Raw genomic sequence first — 21,083 nt, forward strand, 5'->3', positions numbered from 1 at the left:
AAATTGCGCAACATAAACAAAAGTTTCACGCTCCTGCCGCTCGTTACGTTAATCTACTGTTTATCAGTTAATTTAGATTAGGGACGTATATTCACTTTTATAAACAGTAAGTCTTTAAACTGCTAACTGTAAAAGTAACAAGATGTATGTGTTTAATGTTTCAGTCATCGACCTGCTTTCTCCTCTCTCGTCTGTCTGTATAATTATTGCTTTATTAATTCATTAGATGGAAGTGTTACCGGAGATGGAGAGTGAGGAAGACGCGACTCTGACAGATGATGAAGAAAAGAAGGGGTTTCGGGAACTTGAAAGCAGCCTTAATAATAACATACGATTGACTCCAGACCTTCCACACATGTGAGGTTATTAAAGTTCATCAGCATGTGGCAAACTCGTGTGTTCATGAAAGCTCGCGTTTCTCCACAGGGGCTTCTCGTAAATGGACGCTGGCTGTTTACAGTGTTTGTAATCATTAGCCATAAACATGAGTGGTGTATCAACTGTGGGCTAGTAGACCAAAGTCAAACTGTTTCACTTTAACAAAAAAACTACAGGGTACATTAGTGCACAGAGAACAGGGTCGCGCTTGTTGTTTGTTTTACACTATACTTGTTTGTCTTTATCTGTGCAAAACGTGTTAGGAACATGTCCAGGTCAGTGTTATTTTAGGTCACTCAACAAATAAATTCTCCATATAACAGGTTTTTATGATTAGGATATTTTCTGTTATTATTGAAAGATTTATAAATGTTAAAAGAAAATCGAATTAATATTGTGTCCCTTATGTATGTTAAGAATGTTTTCATCCACTCTGGGGTGATTTTGAGTCATAATTTGGTCATAACGTTCTCTGTGTTTCAGCTAGCAGAATGGTTTTTGGTAATAAATCTTTATTTGACATATTTTGGAGAAAATGCTTTGAAATTAAAAAACAAAAATAAATGTACTGTTCTTTTTTATATTAGTGATGAAAACATCCAATGAAATAAACTGATGTAAAAGTGCATCAGATTAATATTTTTTCTTTATTAATTTTTGCATAAGTCTGTTAATCAACCTCAGTCCTGATCAAAACTACTAAATTGCTTATAAAATTACAGGATTTTAACTCTTTAATTGCCAAATTCATAAATGATGTCACTGATATGGTGAAAACCCCCTACAAAATTACTTATTTTCTATATAAAAAGTAATTGTACACTGGATTTTTAAAAAAACATTTAATCACAGTCTTGGACATGTAAAATATTATTAACAACCTTGCCTATTATTTAATGTTAGTTTTTGTGCAGCAGAAGATTTTCTCTCTCCCTAATTTACTGTTTGTGGCTGCCCCATTGACTACCATTAATCACATTTATTAATTGCAAACTATGACATCATATAATCACGCACTTTTGATTGTTGGTGGTTTTCCCTGTTGGGAAGAGGTCAAATTTATTTAATTTTTATTTATTTACCTTGATGCATTCGTTATTTAATGTTTGAATACTGAAACAAATAACAGACATCGCTTAAAAGGTTATATTTTACCATCAAAATGCAGTTTATTTTATATCTTAATAAACTTTTGATATGAAACTGCTGTGTAATTTAATTGATTGTTAAATATGAAATTATTTAAGTGCTATATAGTTTATTAGTGAAAGTGCTTATTAGTGAAAATATATTTCTGCCACTATAATACAAATGCACTATTATTGTTACATTATCATTGTTTTGTTTTCTGTTCTGTACGGATATTTGAAATATATTATTTATTTCCCCTCCAATCATTTTCATTCATCACCATACATTTTGGTCGTTTTTCACTCCAAGTAAAGCTTGCCCAGAGCCTCGCAACATTTGACCTCTAAATAAATAGGGGTGCTGTGACTTGTAGCCCAAACAAGAGAGCGGCATAATGTAAGTGTTAAGTCATGCGGTTGCTTTCGCTTTTACATATTAAAATGAAAAAAACTAGTGTTGGCTATTATTAAAATTTCTTTGTACAAAGGGAGCCGTTTACATTACGTTACCAAGGCAACTACTGATGTGTTTTATGTAACATTTCAAAGAGCTTTGTTGCAGCACGACAGTGGAAAATGAAACCATATCCGTACTGTCTGGTCCAGTTTGGCATGGTTCCACATAAAGAACGGTTCAGCACCATAGTGGAAAAGTGGCTTATGACACTATATAATGATGTGTTGGGAAGAAGTAAAGTTTGTCATTTCTAAGGTTGAACATCAGTTGGCACCATTAACACTTTAGATAGATTTATATGGCATATAACAGCAAATTAAAGTGTGTATTTGTGTCTATGAGTGTGTGACCTTACCTTGGTGTCTCTGTAAAAATCAAAATATGCATTTCAGCTCTCCGAACTACATGGAGTAAACAAAAACAACGCCTGTTTTTATGCACAAGGTTTAAAAAATCCAGTCCAACTCCTTTTTTTATTGAAAATAAGAAATTTTATGTTTTTCTTTCGCCAAATCAGTGACATCATTTATGAATTCTGCAATTAACGAGTTAAAATCTTGTATTAAAAAAAACATTTAGTAGTTTTGATCAGGACTATGGTTAGGACAATAGTTTATATATAACAATGGTTTGTTCTGTAGACTATCGAAAAAATAGCTTAAAGGGGCTAATAATTTTGTCCCTAAAATGGTTTTTAAAAAATTAAAAACTGCGTTCATTCTAGCCGAATTAAAACAAATAAGACTTTCTCCAGAAGAAAAAATATTATCAGACATACTGTAAAATTATTTGCTCTATTAAACATCATTTTGGAAATATAAAAAAAATTCAAAGAGGGGCTAATAATTCTGACCAATTGTACATATACTCTTGCTTTGTTAAAATAATTTAGCCTTCAACTTGCAATTTATCTAGTAAAATGTGTGATGTTAAAGACGAAATAAATTACTTATTAAAACTAAATGTTAAGAAACTCATTTGAAAAAGATCGAAAATTTCACCTAATACTTTTGTGCTGTGTTTGTGTGTATATATATACATATATATATACAGTATATATATATATATATATATATATATATATATATATATATATATATATATATATATATATATATATATGACAAGAAATTTAAAATTAAATAAATTAAAATCATAATTAAAAATTTGAAAATCATGATCAATAATATTTCAAGTTTTTAATATTTTTCTTAAAAAAAGTTATTTGTGTTTATCACTCTCATCGTTTTATTATGTTTAGTATACGATACAGTTATCCTCTCTGCTTACGTTTATTGTTATACTTATTTATTGTAATACAGAATGAAACCAAGAACTCCAGTTGATCTTTCAAGATATCCGTCTTCATACAAGCAGAATTCCTCACAGGAGACGCTCATGCTGGCCATGGCGGAAAACTTCCGTCAGCAGTTTGTGCTGTTGTATCCTGATAGAAAAGCACTTCTGCTGAGTCCTGTAAATGAGTGTGGTGTTCAGGTACATACAGCAAATCTGACAATTATCCAGCTTTATAGGCAATCTGAATATCAAGACAAATGAGAAGAAGAAAAAAAAGAAAAACACAACCCTGCAGCATGATGAATAATTAATATAGGTTATACACTTTTAAGTGCATTTATGTAGATGGGTCAAATGTATAAACTGATTAAAAATGCTTTATATCATATCTTAATTATAAATGGAAATATATTTGTTAATTTATAAATAACTATAATGTTTATAGTTAAGTATAGAATAAATGATTAAGTTTGAATTGTGTGTATTTATTAATTATCAAATTTAATTATGATTAGTTTAGTTTTAGACCTACTGTAAAACTTCAATTTTGGAATATGGCAAAAAATAGTATTATGCATTTATTAAATTGCATATAGTTAAAATTTAAATGATATCCATTATTATTATTTTAAATTATATCAATTATTTATTTATACATTTCTATAAATGTATTTTTACAGTTGGTAATTAAAAACATTCAAATTTGGTTACAAGCTATGATTAAGACACAAATATTATTAAGATACATTACTGTATTAAGCATTATTTACAGTAAAACTGCTGAACTATAATACATATAATTTCCCCCCTTTAATTAAAGTTATAAATTGTTATGAATCTATAAATTGCATGTTAATAAATGAATGTAATAAAAAAAAATCTGACTTTAAAATCTAGAATAATACATGCAAATTGTATTATGAGTTTATGCCTAAACTGCATATTTATAATTAACATCATAGACTAATTAAATAAATAAAAAACTTATTGATTCATTTTTGTAGATAATTTTCTAATAACAAACTGTGAAATACTCATGAATCATATTATATAAAAATGTATTTCTTCACTATATTTTCAGAAGTTTGTAAGCACCACCTTGCGAAGCTCCTTACTTCCATATCCTGAGCTTTACGATTGGGAAGGATGTGCCAGTTTTGTGTCTGATTATCTCTCACTGGAACTTTTGGATCCACCATTTGAACTTGTATTTTCCTTTTTTTTTTAAAGTTGATCCATCTTGACTTGTGCTTTTTTTTTTGCATCTCATACTCAAAAACATGTTTTTTTGATTTCATTTCTAGCCCAAGCAGCTGTCCTCCCCAACTCGAGTTCTGCAGACTCAGAGAGGCACGTGTTTTGAGTTCTCTATGGTGTTGTGTAGTCTGTTGTTGGGTGCAGGATTTAATGCTTACTGCGTCAGTGGATACGCCACTAAAGAGATGTGCCTGCTTGATCAGTCCCGACAGGAGTGTCCCTTGCTGAAGCCTCCAAAACAGGTATCTTCCGACTGATTCCAAGCCGAATAATTAAGCGCATCTTCTGTTAAAAAAAAAGGATAAACACTCACTGGCCACTTGATTAGGTACACCTTACTAATACCGGATTGGACCCCCTTTTCCCTTCAGAATTTTCTAAATATTTTGTGGCAAAGATTCAACAAGGTATTGGAAATATTCCTGAGATTTTGGTCCATGTTGACATGATAGCATCACACAGTTGCTGCAAATTTGTCGGCTTCACATCCATGAGGCGAATCTCCTTTTTCAACACATCTCAAAGGGACTTTAATGGATTGAGTTCTAGTGACTGTGGAGACCATTTGAGTAAAGTGAATTCATTGTCATGTTCAAGAAACCAGTCTGAGATGATTTGCACTTTTTGACATGACGTGTTATTCTGCTGGAAGCAGCAATCAGATATTGTTGATGCCAAATTCTGACTCTACCATCTGAATGTCAGCAGAAATCGAGACTCATCAGACCAGGCAACATTTTTCTGATCTTCTATTATCCAATTTTGCTGAGCCTGTGCGGATTATAGCCTCAGTTTCCTGTTCTTAGCTGACAGGAGTGGCACCCAGTGTGGTCTTCTGCTGCTGTAGTCCATCCGCCTTAACTGTCGACGTGTTGTGTGTTCAGAGATGCTCTGCTGCAGACCTCAGTTGTAACGAGTGATTATTTAAGTTACTGTTACCTTTCTAAAAGCTCAAACCAGTTTGGCCATTCTCCTCTGGCAATAACAAGGCATTTGCGCCCACAGAAGTACCGCTCACTGGATATTTTCTCTCTTTCAGACCATTCTCTGGAAAGCCTATAGATGGTTGTTTGTAAAAAATCCCAGTAGGTCAGCAGTTTCTGAAATACTCAGACCAGCCCGCCTAGCACTAACAACCATGCCACGTCACTTAAATCACCTTTCTTCCCCATTCTGAAGCTCGGTTTGAGCTAAAGCAGTTGCTGCCATGTGGTTGGCTGATTAGAAATTTGCATTAACGAGCAGTTGGACAGGTGTACTTAATAAAGTAGCTTGTGAGTGTACAGTTTAATATTTAAGTTTACTACTTTTACAGATGTTATTTTACATGATTTATGAAGTTACACATTGCAATGCTGTCATGCATATATATTATAACTTTAATAGTCATTAAAATAGAAACATGTAAAATGCTCAAGTAAATTGAGATACTGCTATTTATTAGATTTGTTTTACTCTTAAATAGTAATGAAAAGTTATTACATGCAACTTTTCTTTTATTTCCCACCCCCATATATTTTTATATAAATTAATCAGACCAGATTAGAATTAGTAGATACCTGAAAAATATTGTCCCATGTAGACTGCATGCAGCTTTACCACTAATTACCTTGAGCAGTAATGCTAGAATCATAACTTTCCAAAACCTAAACTGGATGCATTATCAATATTATGCATGATCTGCTCAGGATAATACAGAGGAACCAAAGAAGACAGTAAACAAATACTCTGTAAAACCCCCACGTGACTTGTACAGCACCTTTGAAAAACATCAAGAGGAGAAACAGCAAGCAAAAGTTAAAGCAGATGCAGTGAAGAAACAACAGGAGGAAGAGAGACTTCGAAAGGTCGGACAGAGAGTATTTCAAAGGAACTCGGTTTGATTTTTACCTTAAATTTGACCGGTTTCTCTTGAACAGGAGCAAGAACGTCCACCGCACGACCCTCTTCTGGGCTTGAGGATTCACAGCTGGGTTCTGGTGCTCTCGGGAAGCCGTGAGATACCTGAAAACTTCTTTATTGACCCTCTCACAGGAAAGGGTTATTCGACCACCAATGAGAACTTTGTGGGTATTGAGAGCATCTGGAACCACCAAAACTACTGGGTCAACAAGCAAGACTGCTCTTTCGGTTGTGGGGTCAGTAACTCTTAGCGTAGATGTGACATTGTTTTGGGTGAAGATGACAAGCTTTGTAAAGGTTATCGTGTCTGTTTGTGTTTGCAGAGTATGACGTTTGACTTGGGTGATCTATCAAAGTGGGAGTACATGCTGTGTGGACTTACTAGCCAATCCATATCAATGATTTCAGAACAAAAATCACCCCGAGAGCCGGAAGACGAGGAGGAAGTACAGAAAGACTGTTCATTATTTTTTTTTCTATTTAAATTTAATGCCACTGTAATGTGGCTAGCTAGTGAAAGCTGTGTAGATAGACCTTGATATTTCTCTTTCCCTAACAGAGACGCTAGAATTAAGGGGTTACGTTGGTGCCGTGACCCTGGTGGGAATGAGGTTTAGAGTAGGTAAATATAATGAGGGCCAGCTAGTAAGAGGTTTGTATGTACACCCCACTCAACTGCCATCAAGAGGTGCACTAGCAACAGATGCTATAGACTTTATGATTCTTGCAAGCACACCTGCCGCCCATATTATTTATTTCAGTTTAAATCCCACTTTGAGTAGTGCGAGTAGAACTGAAGGGTTACATTGGTTCCATGACCAGGGTGGGAATGAGGTTTAGGAGGGTGAGTGTAATAAAGGCCAGCTAGTTTGTGAGCCTGCCTCCAATACTGAAGACACTTATGCGAATAACACTCAAAGTGTGTGTCTGACGTGGGAGTGAGGTTTTGGGGGCGGGGGTGGGGATAGTGTAACAGAAGCCAGAATGTAACAGCTGTGTGGAGATCAGCTAATATAAACTGTATGACTAGGGCTGCGTTCCAGTCCAAGTTTTATTCCCTTGACTTGCTAACTTCCTACATCTCGTTGACCTGCATCTCTGTCCACTACTGCCAGAACATCTGAATTGGATTAAATGGAATGCCTTTGGGCACTTGGAAACTACACTGTTGTAACACCAATCACATTGCATTGTGAGACTTATGGGTGCTGGAGTGTGCATATGAAGCAAACTTGTTCCCTCGGGTCAAAATCAAGGGGTCATGAATCATGTCCATTTAAGCCAGTGGTCTCAAACTCAATTCCTGGAGGGCCGCAGCTCTGCATGGTTTCGCTCCAATCACTTCCAACTCACACCTGCTTAATAGTCTTTAGTAGTGTTGAAATCCTTGATTAGTTGGATCATCTGTGTTTGATTATAGTTGGAGCAAAACTGCAGACCTGCAGCCCTCTAGGAATCAAGTTTAAGACCTTGGATGTAAGCTTCCCTCATTTCCTTGAAGTGGAACTTCAAGTGGGGATTAGGGAATTTTACAATTACTGGTCTGCTTTAAATTCTGCTTAGAGATGTAAGTAGAACTTGAGGTGGGCCACAACATTATTGACTTAACTTACTGTACCAGTAGCAGACCGAATCTTTATCCAAAGTTATTAACCTACATTCCTATCTTCTAAAGGAGGAAATTGATGAGCTGAAAGCATTTGAAATGCCTACATCTTGGGTGACTAAAATAGACATTCCACCTCCAGGTGAAGCCCTCACTTTCTGTGTTTATCATCCATTTTCCAGAATTCCTAAGGATTATTTAATAAATCACATTCTGCTTTTTTGCAGATATGGAAATGCGTTATCCAGGGGGTTCGAAAATACTCCAGTACAGGAAAGCCAAGCTAGAGAAGTTTGCGCCATACCTTCTGAAAGACGGTCTGGTGACCAAACTTACCACTTATAAAGACCTTGAATGTAAGACCTTAAATGACTTCAGCAGATTTATTACTTTATTTGAAATCATGTAGAAATGATTGTTCACCCAAAAACGAGCAGTTAGTTAAATCAGACACACACTGTCACTTTCTTAAGGCACTCAACCCAACACTATAAAGGAATGGTTCAAACATCGAAGTGATCATCTTGAGGAGAGGGAGCTACACACAGACAGCAATGTGACAACTGAGCATTTTAGACCTGGAAGAAGTGATGCTCTTAAATGTAATCAAACACACATTTAATTAGTTTCTGATGTCAAAACTTGCCTGAGCAAACGGTTTAAAATGTTACTTTTGCTTAGACCATAGGTACGTGACGTTAGTTCCTGAGACTGAGCGTCAGATGGACTTTTATGGTCATACTTGCACCGATGGACTAGCCAGACGAATTGAGAAGCAATCTGAAATGACTGAAACCTTTGAAGACCGGACTGACTTCCTCTATTATCGTCATATTGTTTATGGAAAACAAATTAAAGTGATTCGGGCTGGAGAGGCTCTTAATCAAAGGCCTATAAAGGTAGTGTACGAGCTAAACAAGCTTGACCTTTAAATTTCAAGCAGTTTAACCCAGTGTTACTTTAGAATCTTAGAATTCTTGGTTGATCTTATTTATACCTGATCCCTTGTTTAGGCAGTTTTAAGACAGGACTACAAGTCAAAAATCAACAAAATATGTTAATCCAGGAGCACTGCTAGCGGTATTGTTTGCAATAACCGTCCCACAGATAGAACAAGTTATTTAATTCAATTCAAACGTCTCCAACAGAGTGTGGAGGAGCGGTTCCACAGAGATCCTTCTAAACCTGCAAGTAAAGATGTGGCTGAAAGGAACTTCAAGATGTCGGACGGAAAGATTCAGGTGACCTATCATCTAGAGGACGACAGGATCATCCCAGCATGGATGAACTTCATCAAACCAAAAGCAGCAGCAAACTCGCAGAAAGGACAAGATTTTTCTCCTGAGATGGTGTCTGGCTTTCAGGTCAGAAATTTCATTGGTTGAGTTCAAGATCAAGATATTTTTTTTATTTTATTTATGCTCCCCTGACATTAATAGATGCAGACCCTTTAGACTGTTTAACAGAAATATGTTCAATCAGTCACATGGCAGCAACTCAAATAGATCTTGTGTGTGTGTCTACTTACATTAGTGCATTGAAATCCAACACTTCAGAAACTGTATATTCAGTTCAAACTGGTAATGGTGTGTATAGAGGTGGTAAATATTTTCTTTTTGCAATTTGGGCCCTTTATTCACCAACAATATTCAGGTCAACTGTGTGATTTAAACTAAACTCAATTGGTACCATCAATACCTTGAAATCGAGTGAGTGGTCTTTAAGCCTTTTCCTGGAGACCCTTTCCTACAGAGCTACAACCTTTATCAATAACACCTTATTAAGGCCTTCAAGATTATTTGGAAGTTAAAGGTGATAAGGGCCAGCGTTGAGAATCCCCAGTTTATAAATGGTTTAATAGATTGTTCATTTTGCATCTTCAGGTTGATCCTTTTGCAAAACCCTACAACGACTTGCAGCTTTACAAAATTCTTTTGGAACTGATGAGAGATGAGGAGAATGTTGAACTTCAAATCAGAAATTCAGAAAAAGAGGTATTACAGTTCGAGCATGGCAAAACATTTGTCTCGACTCTTATGAGGACTTAAATCTTTTTTCTTCTTTTAAAGGTCAAGTCCATCCTTTCTTCAAGAGAAAAGGAGGACAGTAATACTGATCTGCTGATCTCCATCTACAACACTACAAGAAACGAGACTGCTCGTCGGCACATGGAGGAAAAGGTGAATCAGGGCTTTGATCAGCCAGTTGCTTTTGTCAAACTAACCCATAATATCACTTACCCCTGGTTCTTGTCATTCCTCAGGAACGTAAGGCTAAGGAAAAGCAGAAGCGGCAGAAAGAGAAAGAGCTCGACCTCTTGGCTCCTTTCCAGGCCCGACTAGAACAAACAGAATCCCTCACTCTCAAGGACGCACTTCAGCTGAAGAGAGACTGTTTGACAGAATTTAAACAACAACTCGCCAACAAAGCTAACCTCATCCAGGGCAGATTCGAAAAGGCATGTTCATTTGACCCAGACAATTTACCACTTTCTATAGGTTCTGAAGGTCCTCTGTCCTGCAGATTTCAGCTCCTGTCTGGAAATCTCACGTATTCCTAGTAAGACCTTAATTAGCTTGTCCAGTGTTTGATTAAGGTTGGACCGAAACACTGCAGGACACTACCCCTCTAGTATCAAATGTGGTCACCCCTGCCCTTGCCAAACACACCTGGCGTCAAGCAGAAGAGTATGCAAAACCACTCCTTGTCATTAGATGGCGCTACACAACTATTAGCTTCCAACACCCGTTTATAACACAGAAGAGGAAGAGAGGAAGTTCACGAGCTTGTTGTTAAAGTTACTGGTGACTTGAACAAGCATGGATGGTTCAAGCAGCAGCTCCAGCTTGTTCATATCGCCTCGGGGCATCTTCTTCAACGTGCGCTCGTATTGACAGTTTTGCGCTTGAGCGCCTCCAAGTGCTGTTTACAGTAACTTCAGCAGCTCCGTGCACGTGAACAAAAAAGCCAACCTGATTGGTGAAGAGGGTTTTGACGCAGCGCATCAAAAAAAAAAAAAAACAGGCATGAGGCATTTATTTATTTTTTTAAATTACGCTTTTGCGCCTGACGTTTCGCGCGTTGGTGTGCACGATCACATTGACGCCCTTTATTTAGTCACGAGGCGTTAAACGTCGACAGAAAACGCAAGCAAAAAACGTATCGGTGTGAACGGGCCTTAAGACTGCTACCCCCGTCCCAGATAGGCGGATTAAAATTAGATGAGATGTTTGATTAGAAATTAAAGAAAAAAATTTTCCTATTTCTGGGAACGCACCACCTTGCATGAGTTTTTGGTGCACATTGTTCAGTTCATGGAGTTAACGAGTTGATAATCTGCATGTCTGTCTAATTTAATAGACCTTATTCAAAGTTTGCAGGGAGGTGGGTCCTCATAAGGGCCCTCTAGTATCAGGGGCCTGTTTGCACAAATTCTGGGTTTAACATACCATGAGGTTGGCTCAGCTGCTCCATAATACCATGACGAAGAGTGATTAAAGTTCAGCCGTCTATTTGTTACAATAAAACCAAAGATTGGTGCAAACTACACTGAAAATTTAACTAGCTAGGCAGCTAATTCAGCTTCATGGTACAAGCCGCCAAATATGGCCACCTCTGGCTTACAAAGTACATAAATGGTATAAAAAAAAACTATAAAGTTTAAAAATAGAAGGCAAAACACAATTTTACTGACTTAGATTTTTACATGTGGTGTCCCTTTAATGGAATATACTCTAAGCCAAATATTGGCTAGATCTCATTGATCATCTAACATGGTCTTGGTAGATCAGGGTAAACAGAGTTGACTTGGTTTAAGTTCATTTGATTAAGACAAATAAATAAGTGCATTGTTGGGGGACAAGGTTGAGAATGTCTGTTTTCAGACACTTCCTCCAGTGAACACAGGGTAGATCATCTTTCTGAAATCAGACAACAGTCTCACATTGCATGGATAGGTTAGAAATGGTTTGAAAAACATGGTAAATTCAAAGGTAGTCTGGGCCTCCAAATTCCCCACATCCCAATCCAGTTGTGCATCTGTGGGATGTGCTGGACCATCAAGTTTAAATTACATTCCGTCTACCTGCAACCTAAAGGTCTTGTGGAATCTCGTTCCAAATATTTTGCAAGAGCACGTAGACAACCAACAAAAAAGTATGGACTTCGAAGGCGTCTTGAAGGATCTGTCACAGCAGGGTGCCAACAAGACATCAAAATGTTGATTATGATGATTCGGCCCAATAGTACTTGATAAGTTTACTTCTTGCTGGCAAAAGGGGCAGAATAACCTCAACTTTTTCTTGTTCAGGAGACAGAAGAGCTACAGAAGAAACAGCTGTGGTACCAGAAGAACCAGCTCACTATGAGCACAGAAGACGAGGAAGACTACTTCAAATACTGCTCTGAAGCCATGTTCAGGATCCATGTTCTCAAACTGAGACTTAGTCGGTAAGCGTTGAATTACTGATCAATGCATTTATGATGGGTGCCCAAACTCTGTCCTGGAAGGCCTGGATAGTGTCCTGCATAGTTTGCCTCTAATTTCCTTCAACACCTCTGCCTGGGAGTTTCTAGTATACCCAGAAAGAGCGTAATTAGCAAGATTAGGTGTGTTTAACTGGGGTTGGAAATAAATATGAAGTACACCAGACCTCCACGATTGGGTTTGGGCACCTCTTATGACAAGATATTTTTTAGATTAACTTTGTCAAAAGGTTAATGCTAACTGATGATAATGTACAGTTTTGCTTTAAATTTAAATAAGCTTGTACATTTTTGCTTTAGAACTGATCAGTAAATGTGTCTTTTTCTAGACAGAAAGAGAGAGCGCCTCAGAGATATCTGGCACTGGAAGAGACACTAAAAAGACATCCAAAGTTGGCTACGGACTCTTGATTCAAGATGAGTACTTGCATTGAAATCTGGAGACAGCATTATGTAACATCTATTACTCTAACACAGGGGTGTCCAAACTCAGTCCTGGAGGGCCGGGGTCCTGCTGAGTTTAGCTCCAACTGGCTTAAACACATCTGCCAGAAAGTTTCTAGCATATATAGTAAGAGCTTGATTAGCTGGTTCAGGTGTGTTTGGTTAGGGTTGGAACTAAACTCTCCAGGACATCGGCCCCCCAGGACCAAGTTTGGACACACCTTGCTCTAACATATGACCCAAATAAATGTTTTCATTGCATAATTGATCAGATTGACATATGTAATTATGGATTTGGCAGATTTTGACAACTCTGTATGAGAACAATAGAAAACATATGCAATCGTACACTAGACTTGGTCATTTTTGCACCGCAGAGCTCCCTAGAAAGTACACATTCAAAACATCAGTGTATAGTTTGTTAAATTATATTAAAAAAGTCTTTATTGCCATGTTCACTATAGATTATACACGTAAAACCTAATCGCAACACTTCAACACTAATCCCAGTCCGATGATACAAAAACAAAACGCGTCGATGACCAACATTCCACTTCAGAATGCTGGAAATATTATTCAAAAGAAAAACTAAAAATTAACAGCCTTTAATAATGCAAACTTTATTTACAGAAAAAGAAAGATCCAGTACTTCATGCCATGCTCCTTAAAAGAAAGGAATCGATCCTTCACAAAAAGTTATGAGAGAGTTAGAGAGTAAAGGCAGAAAGAAAACAGCAAATCTGGCGAACCATGTTGAACAGAGAGAAGTTGAGAGTTGAGTGAGAGTGACATTAATTTAGATTTCTCTAAAATGTCTATTAAAAAAAAACAAACGAGCTTCAGTTACACTTATTACAGCATTCTGCACAAGAAAAACTGTACACGGAAAACCCTAAATGACACGTAAAAGCGTGGTGTTAGCCACCGTATGTACAAAAAACAACTGTGCACAATACTAACATACAGGAAATGCTGACTTAGTATTATACAATGTAGACGGACTGAGTTATTTATTAGTTTTTATTTCACACATCCTATTTCGCATAACCGTAACCTATGTATGCGCTTACCCTGAAGAAACAGTGGGATGTGTTTTTTTTTTTGGATGGAGTGGACCTACTGGCGGTTGCTCTTGATCCTCTCCAGCCTCTTCTTGAGGTCGTCCAGGTTGGAGGCGGGTGAGGAGGAGCGCGTGGGGCTATGCGAATGCGACTGCTCCTGCTGGAAGTGCTCGCGGGACTCCTTCAGCTGGGATAGTTTGCTGTGAAGCATGTCTGTGGAGGAGGCGACTGACGGTCTCAGGGAGCTGAGGGGTGGACGCTCATCTTCAGGCTGCAAGACGACAGAGAGAGAATATTTACAACCCTATTTTACTTTATCATAGATTGATTTAGTTATCAAAAACTATCATTAAGATTAATAATAATTATAATAATAACAATAAAGTATTGATTGTTATATCTAGCTAAATATTTCATACTGACAATTAGGCAACAAATGAAAAAGTAAAAATTAAAAACATTTTTTATTAGTATTTCCATATTCAATGCTAAAAATAAATAGCTATTAAATTTATAGTTCTAAATTGCATGCAACTTTAACAACGTAAAACAAAAATGTTATTTCAAAAGTACTTTAGTGGATTAAATTCTTTAAAATATCTGTTAATGAAAGATAATATTAAATAATAATACAAATGCTTGTTTTAAATAGAATCAGTTCCTATTGATGTGCATTAATATTTAATCTGAGGTGTTTAAAAAAACAATAATTCAGTTAATATTTTTGCATTATGAATCAAACGCGATTTCTTATTGATGCATTTATATATTTTTTATAACAGACTAAAATGTACAAGTTACAATAAAATTAAAATAAAAAATAAATAAAATTAATGTATTGATCTTGGTAAAAGTTAACATAAGCACCATTTAGATAGTTATCAAATATAAATCAATGAGTTAATAAAACTTAATAAAACTACTATTATTGCTCTTCTTTATACACCTTAGAAAGTTGTTGATAAACAGTGGTTAATGCATAAAATGCAACTTTGACACCATTACGGAGAAAAAAAAAAAAAAAAAAAAAAAAAAAAAAACTTCGGTTTAGACCCAATCCCAATTCTACTTCTTAGCCCTTTACCTTAATGCTACCCCTTGTTTTGTGTGTTTATGTAAAAGGGTAGGGGTGTTCCAATTATCTTAATTTAAAGGCGTACCACTAGGGGGAAGAGCTAAACAGCCCTTGAAACTGAGATTTTTCAGGACCACACTCAAAACCAGGGGAAAAGAAAATTTCCCAGAATACACCATCTACAACAGCAGCAGGGCAGCTCATGGAGGGAGATGCACAAATTAGTTTTTTTTTGTCATCATTACAAATTTTTACAACAAACACGTTAATGCATTCACAATGACATTCATTAATTAAAATAATAATAAAAAATCGAAAATACAACCTGCTTAATTTAGCTATCTATAATCCATAATAATATCTCCTGTATAGTAGTCCCTGAACAGATTTCCACATCTAACACTTGAATACCCTGTTAGAGAAGTCTAATGGCTGGGAATGAGATTTTTACAGTGTCTGCCATCATGTTAATGTTGTTTTCTTGCGTTTACATAGATGAATATGGCCAGGGTGTAATTGCACAGTACAGTTCCAATCTTGCCACATTATACTGTTATGATAACATGATATATGCCGTCAGTGATTTCCTGAAGATAAATACCAGAAAATAACACAACTAGAATAACTACAGCAGTCGATCATCTGATCTCATATGAAGTACGAGCTCACAATGACATGTGCAGGTGTAGTGCCGTCCTATTTCTTTGAAAAAATTATTTTGAAGCCATTCCCCTTCACACTGTGTTTCAAGGGCCAATGGGGAAGGGGAAAGGTTAGGGGTACAAAAATAGAATTGGGATTTGGCTTTAATATTTGTTAATAAAACACTTAAATCTTAAAGTGGACTTAACTGGATTAAAATGCAACTAATAAACGATTCATTAAAAACAAAAAAAAGATGCAAAGATATCCAAAATAACAAACTAGCAACAAATAGTACATTTAAGCTGTGTGCCACAAAGCAAAATCTATAAAAAAAGTAGCACTGTTTAGCTCATTTTGCATGTTCAGCTTGTATGAATGAGAGACGAACCGCTGAGTTCTCCAGCCCGCGCCGCTGTCGTAAGATCTTCAGTCTCTCGTAGTAAGCGGCAGCGTTTAGATCTTCTCCATTACTGCTGACGGGCACAGAGCTGGAGCTCGGCACAAATGACTCCGTGCTGTGCTGCGCGATCACTGAAAAGCACAAACATTAGAGCATGAGGGCGGAGCTTATGCCAATGACAACACATCTAAACTGAGAGAGTCTGCCGTGCTTCACCTGTAGAGGTCTGGATGCGGCCCTTTCCCTCACGCTCAGACTCGATCATGCGCAGGCCTCGCTCCACATAGCTCTGAAAGAACTGAGATGTGTTCCTTAGGAAGGGCTCCAGGTCTGCATCTGAATACTTCTGCTTGTACTCGTACAACTCCGTCAAACCCTGATAAAACAGCATGTAGAGGACAGGTCATAATGGCGCATATTTCTCATATGAGAGGCAAGATGATGCAACTGCTATCTGATGCATGTATTAATCCTAAATCCAGGTTGTTTTAATATCAAATCTTTAATTACTGTAAATAACTGTTTTATTTATTAATATTTAATCAATTACATAAAATATTCGTATTCTTGATATTTGACGTTAACAAAATCGTTTTTATACACAAAATGTTTGCAATTACTACTCTTACCACATTTTCATACCAGTACTATGGTTTCTTATATACTAATATCTTTACTTTTGTGCATAATACCTGTAATTTTAGTATATTAACAGTTACTAGTATTACGACGCAAATTTTGCATACAGTACTATTTTTTACATGCTAGTTTTTCATTTCGACACTTAAAATATTTTTAAATATAATGAATTCATGGAACTACTGTGTGGAAGTCACAATTTTGACAGGTTGGGTAGCTATACACGAACAAACAAAAAAGATTGTTAAAAATGAATAAAAAAAAGACCTACAACACTATATTTCAGTAGACTTAAAATCAACTTTTGAGATTTAAGACCCTGCGGTTACCCTGTATAACTTCCAGTTCCATTTTTTATTTTGAATATTACTACTATATTGAACAGTAATTTATACAATACTATGTACCAAAAAACAAAAAAACACACAAAAAAAACATGCATACTAGTAAATGTTAGCACAAATAATATTCTGTTTTCTACTAGCACTTTTACTTCTCTATATATTCTCTAATACTTTATTCATGATGTCAGATACTAAATGTAATTTTTTTAATATTGTACAGACATTGTTGATACTATTACAGACAAATCAAAAACACTTATTGATGTCACTATCTATTAACACTTACAGCTTAACTTTTAAAATACTTGTGGTTCTTTGGTGCGGTTTACACCAGTGCTTTTTCCCCCCTTTAAAACAACATTTTAGCATAAAAACACTCCTTGTCCTTGCCAGTAAGACACAGATTGTGGAAAGCCATGCAACAGTTTGCATTTCTGTAAATATATACCATAATACCAGTGTGTCCTAAATAAAACAGGCTTTGATCATTTTTAAAACATTCAGTTTCACAGGTGTGAAAAAGTCTTAAGACTGCTAAATATCCAGAAGTTGTAGTGTTACCTCTTTTGTGTTTTCCTTGGAGCCGATCTTTTTGAAGATCTCAGACAGGATGTCACTCACTTTCGCCTTGATCATCTTGTCATCCTGTACAAATTGAAATGCAGTTGAGAAAACCAGGTCAACCGGTATGCTTTCCTCAAAGAGCCGGGATGAGTGTTTGATATGAGCTCATACCGATCGGAGTGCTCCCTTCTCCGTGCCCTTGTCCGACTTCAGGCCTGAGAGGTTTGCCGAATGTTTGACCACTCGCCTCAGATGCGCTTCCAACTCTGACTCATTGCGGTTCTCGATCATGGACAGGTGGTCTAATATCTGAGACATAAACATTGGCTTTCAGACATTTGCAGGGTTGAAAAGTTTCAAGCTACTTGCATTGCTCAAGTTCATTTAAAAATGAGAATTTAAATTATAAAGCATCAAGTGTGAGTGATTTACATGTTAAGTCTGTGGTCACCAAACTAGTTCCTGGAGGGCCGGTGTCCTGCAGATTTTAGCTCCAACCCTAGTCAAACGCACCTGAACAAGCTAATCAAAGTCTTACTAGGTATACTTGAATCATTCAGGCAGGTGTGTTGAGGCAAGTTGGAGCTAAACCCTGCAGGGACACTGGCCCTCCAGGACCGAGAGTGGTGACTCCTGTGTTAAGTCAATGCAAAGACGTAAATAGACATCCTGCTGTGCTATTTGCGCGAATGAGGCAGCGCGAACGATGCAATTTGTCAAACGTGCATAATTCGTGGGGCTTTTATTTGCTCAAATCGCTCAAGTTGCAAAATCTAAACTTTAGCAGACATTTGCACCATGTTACCCAATAAGGAGCTTGCTCTAGTAAAGGCGTGATTATGATTTAGCGCCTGTTGTTGGTGTTCCGAGGGGGAAATCCTTATGCCGACAGCAGCTCACCAAACTGTGCATGGCTCAGTCTAAAGCACCGCTAAAAACTTCCATCATCCAAGTACAGTTGACCTGTCTGAGCTAGGTACACCTCTGAAAGGATCTAACGGACGCCAATGTTTCTCAGACTAACTATTCAAAGCAAACAATCATCTCATTCGGAATGAAACAACAGTTTCCATATTTTAGCAACAAAACGTCTCATTTTGATTAAGGAAATGTCAACCCTGGTGCTTTGCATGTGTTGTTGCAACATGAACCATCCCTTAAACAACAATGGAGGACACACAGCAGATCCTGCCCTTGCTTCTTGGAATGTGACTGTCCAAAGAATACAACAAGCATTGTTTGCGGTTAATTGCCATGCGCAGTCATTGCATTATTTTGGAATTTTTCGACTGTCTAAAAATTGCATTTCCTATGTTGTTGTTCACCTGGCTTGTTTTACGCTCAAGTGATGACTCTCTGTAAAGCAATCAGCATTCAGTGCATCTCTACCCTACCAAACAAAAACAGTTTGGTTCGTACGGTTCACTCTTTTGGTGCTTCTGATAGTGGAAACGAAGATAAACGGTGTACTGTAAGCTCTGCAAATGAAAGTTGTACCTTGGCGCCTGTGAGTCTGCAGAGCGTGTGCAGCAGTGTCTTCAGTGTCCGATGAGGAACGTCACTCTTCAGTTGCTTCAGCTTCTCTTTAGGGAAAACCTTCATGAAATTGTGCACGTCCAGCAGGATACGATCCAGATTAATACTGTTGATGGTCTGGGGTAGGAAACGGATCATTCTCCATAGACACTGAGTAAGACAGAGAAGTTGATGTTTGATGTTTGGAGAGAATTTAGAAGCAAGACTTAATAAACTGATTTATGCTGCGATGGAAAAAGTAACCTTAATAATTGAAATTCAGTATAAAGTAACAAAAAAAATTTTGCCTTGGAAAGTAAAACATTTCAGCTACTCTTCAATTACTTGGAGACTACTAAAAATCAAAGTTTGTGTTTTTTATAAAACTCAATTTTTCGGCGCAAAAATATTATATTGGATAATTTTATTCTATAGTAGTCTATCAAAACCTTCAAAGTTGTTTTAAAACTATTGAATGGTCATTTTTCTGAATTCTCAACCCAATTTAAAGTGTTAAATACAGTACATGACTTTAAAAAACAAAAGATGACCAGCTAATAAAATGTCTTTGACTGTTGGTTGGTCACTATAACTTAGAGTTGCAGTAAATTTGGTTTGTAAATATCAAGAGTCAGCTGTTCAAAATGCAATAATAAGTTCAATTTTAAAACTTATTTAACACTTTAAAAAAAATTAATTAAGATAACTGATGTTAAAGGTGCAGTAGGTGATCTTCCACATGCTAACAGCTTAGCATAAATCTCTGAATCACAGTCCCTCCCCTGCAGTCTAGAGCCACACCTCCTGAAACACGAGCACCGCAAAAGAACTCTCTCATGTGTTAAAAGTGGCTAGTGCTTGTCCGGCGGCATGCAAGCCAAACTGACATGCTATTTCAGAGCAAATATTTAGAGTTGCATGGTAAACAATATAGGGAGAGACTAGGCGGAATAGCTTTTATGTTTTTACTTGTGTTTTGTTGTTGAACTAATTAAAATCTACATTATCGATGCAGTAAAAGGTCCCTTATAAAACTGAAAATAGTCATATCAATCTTTCATCAAAAGATTTTAGTGGCTGAAAAACACTTCTGTGAAGTTATAACCCATTTGTAACGACAGCATCTAACATTAAATCAGCTTTGCGTGAAGCTAAAATAGTTTTAAAGAGCCCATATTATGGGTTTTTGAAAATGCCCTTCCATGTAGTGTGTAACACAGCTCTAAGTGAACTGAAGTATCCAGCTAAGGCTTAAATCTGTAAGTGTATAGTGTTTAAAACTGTTGATTCATCTATAAAAGAGTCCACTCAGTGCTTCAAACGAGTCGCCTTGATAACGAGTCATTAGGTGTTTCGCCATGACGTACTAACGAAAACAAGTTATTCACGCGCAAACCTGGGTGTTTTGATACCTGCGGCCCCGCCCTCTAACACAGAAACCCAGACACACACACCCACAAACACACACAAACATGCCGGTCGATTGAAGTCACACTGCAGATGGATATTATTGAGTCTCTACCCAAAGATGAAACCTCCCATGCCTTGAACAGTTGGAAACTACTGGAAACTTCATGCTACAAAGAATACTTCATCGGAGTTTGTTAAAGGAAGTATCAGTAAAGAGTAACTTACTGATGGATATGTCAGGATGGGTTTCTTCCTCCATTTCTCAAATGTAAGTATGTGCGATTAAAGTTGTTGCCTCGTTTACTCTAGCTTGCAAATGTATTTAGTTGTGATTTGTTACCTGTAACCGCGTGTACTGTATGAGGTTACCTCGCTTTATTCTCATATCGCGTGCAAAGCACAATTAAAAACGCGTCGCGTGCTGCTTTGTTTACGGAGCTCCGTGGAGGAGGTTAGTGTGTGTGTGCGCTGT

At 36.9% G+C, this 21,083-nt stretch overlaps 2 protein-coding genes across 12 annotated transcripts in view; one reads left to right on the forward strand and one right to left on the reverse strand.

The window, feature by feature from the left end:
• On the forward strand, positions 1 to 13,226 carry drc7 (dynein regulatory complex subunit 7). Of its 3 annotated transcripts, none has more exons than XM_087311950.1 (18): positions 1 to 106; positions 227 to 357; positions 3,288 to 3,462; positions 4,346 to 4,471; positions 4,569 to 4,763; positions 6,210 to 6,368; positions 6,441 to 6,659; positions 6,747 to 6,869; positions 8,099 to 8,171; positions 8,257 to 8,385; positions 8,503 to 8,631; positions 8,711 to 8,928; positions 9,178 to 9,393; positions 9,913 to 10,023; positions 10,099 to 10,209; positions 10,293 to 10,487; positions 12,339 to 12,478; positions 12,844 to 13,226. In XM_087311950.1, the coding sequence occupies exons 2-18, from the start codon at positions 227 to 229 to the stop codon at positions 12,923 to 12,925; spliced, it is 2,532 nt and encodes an 843-aa protein (XP_087168076.1). In that variant the 5' UTR covers positions 1 to 106; the 3' UTR covers positions 12,926 to 13,226. The 3 variants fall into 3 exon arrangements, with proteins under 3 accessions (XP_087168076.1, XP_087168077.1, XP_087168078.1); XM_087311951.1 differs by having other exon boundaries at positions 12,848 to 13,226; XM_087311952.1 differs by lacking the exons at positions 8,099 to 8,171; positions 8,257 to 8,385; positions 8,503 to 8,631; positions 8,711 to 8,928.
• A 329-nt stretch (positions 13,227 to 13,555) lies between these two features.
• The window catches only part of ckap5 (cytoskeleton associated protein 5), a 45,081-nt gene continuing 37,553 nt past the window's right edge, over positions 13,556 to 21,083 (reverse strand). For 7 of the 9 annotated variants that reach the window (XM_087310714.1, XM_087310713.1, XM_087310710.1 and 4 more), the window contains 6 exons: positions 19,184 to 19,372; positions 17,858 to 17,995; positions 17,684 to 17,767; positions 16,356 to 16,515; positions 16,128 to 16,270; positions 13,563 to 14,290 (listed from right to left, as the gene is read on the reverse strand). In XM_087310714.1, the coding sequence (XP_087166840.1) occupies positions 14,075 to 14,290; positions 16,128 to 16,270; positions 16,356 to 16,515; positions 17,684 to 17,767; positions 17,858 to 17,995; positions 19,184 to 19,372 (930 nt within the window). In that variant the 3' untranslated portion in view covers positions 13,563 to 14,074. 9 annotated transcript variants of the gene reach the window in all.

The sequence above is a fragment of the Danio rerio genome, chromosome 25 (genome assembly GCF_052040795.2).
Source record: "Danio rerio strain M-AB ecotype USA chromosome 25, GRCz13ab, whole genome shotgun sequence".
In the NCBI taxonomy this organism is placed as follows: domain Eukaryota; kingdom Metazoa; phylum Chordata; class Actinopteri; order Cypriniformes; family Danionidae; genus Danio; species Danio rerio.

Excerpts from the sequence above, each read along its gene's own strand:
- drc7 (XM_087311950.1), top strand. The coding sequence starts at position 227 with ATGGAAGTGTTACCGGAGATGGAGAGTGAGGAAGACGCGACTCTGACA. Across the intron at positions 6,369-6,440 it reads AGGAAGAGAGACTTCGAAAG|GAGCAAGAACGTCCACCGCA; the intron begins GTCGGACAGAGA and ends TCTCTTGAACAG. Across the intron at positions 8,929-9,177 it reads TTAATCAAAGGCCTATAAAG|AGTGTGGAGGAGCGGTTCCA; the intron begins GTAGTGTACGAG and ends CGTCTCCAACAG.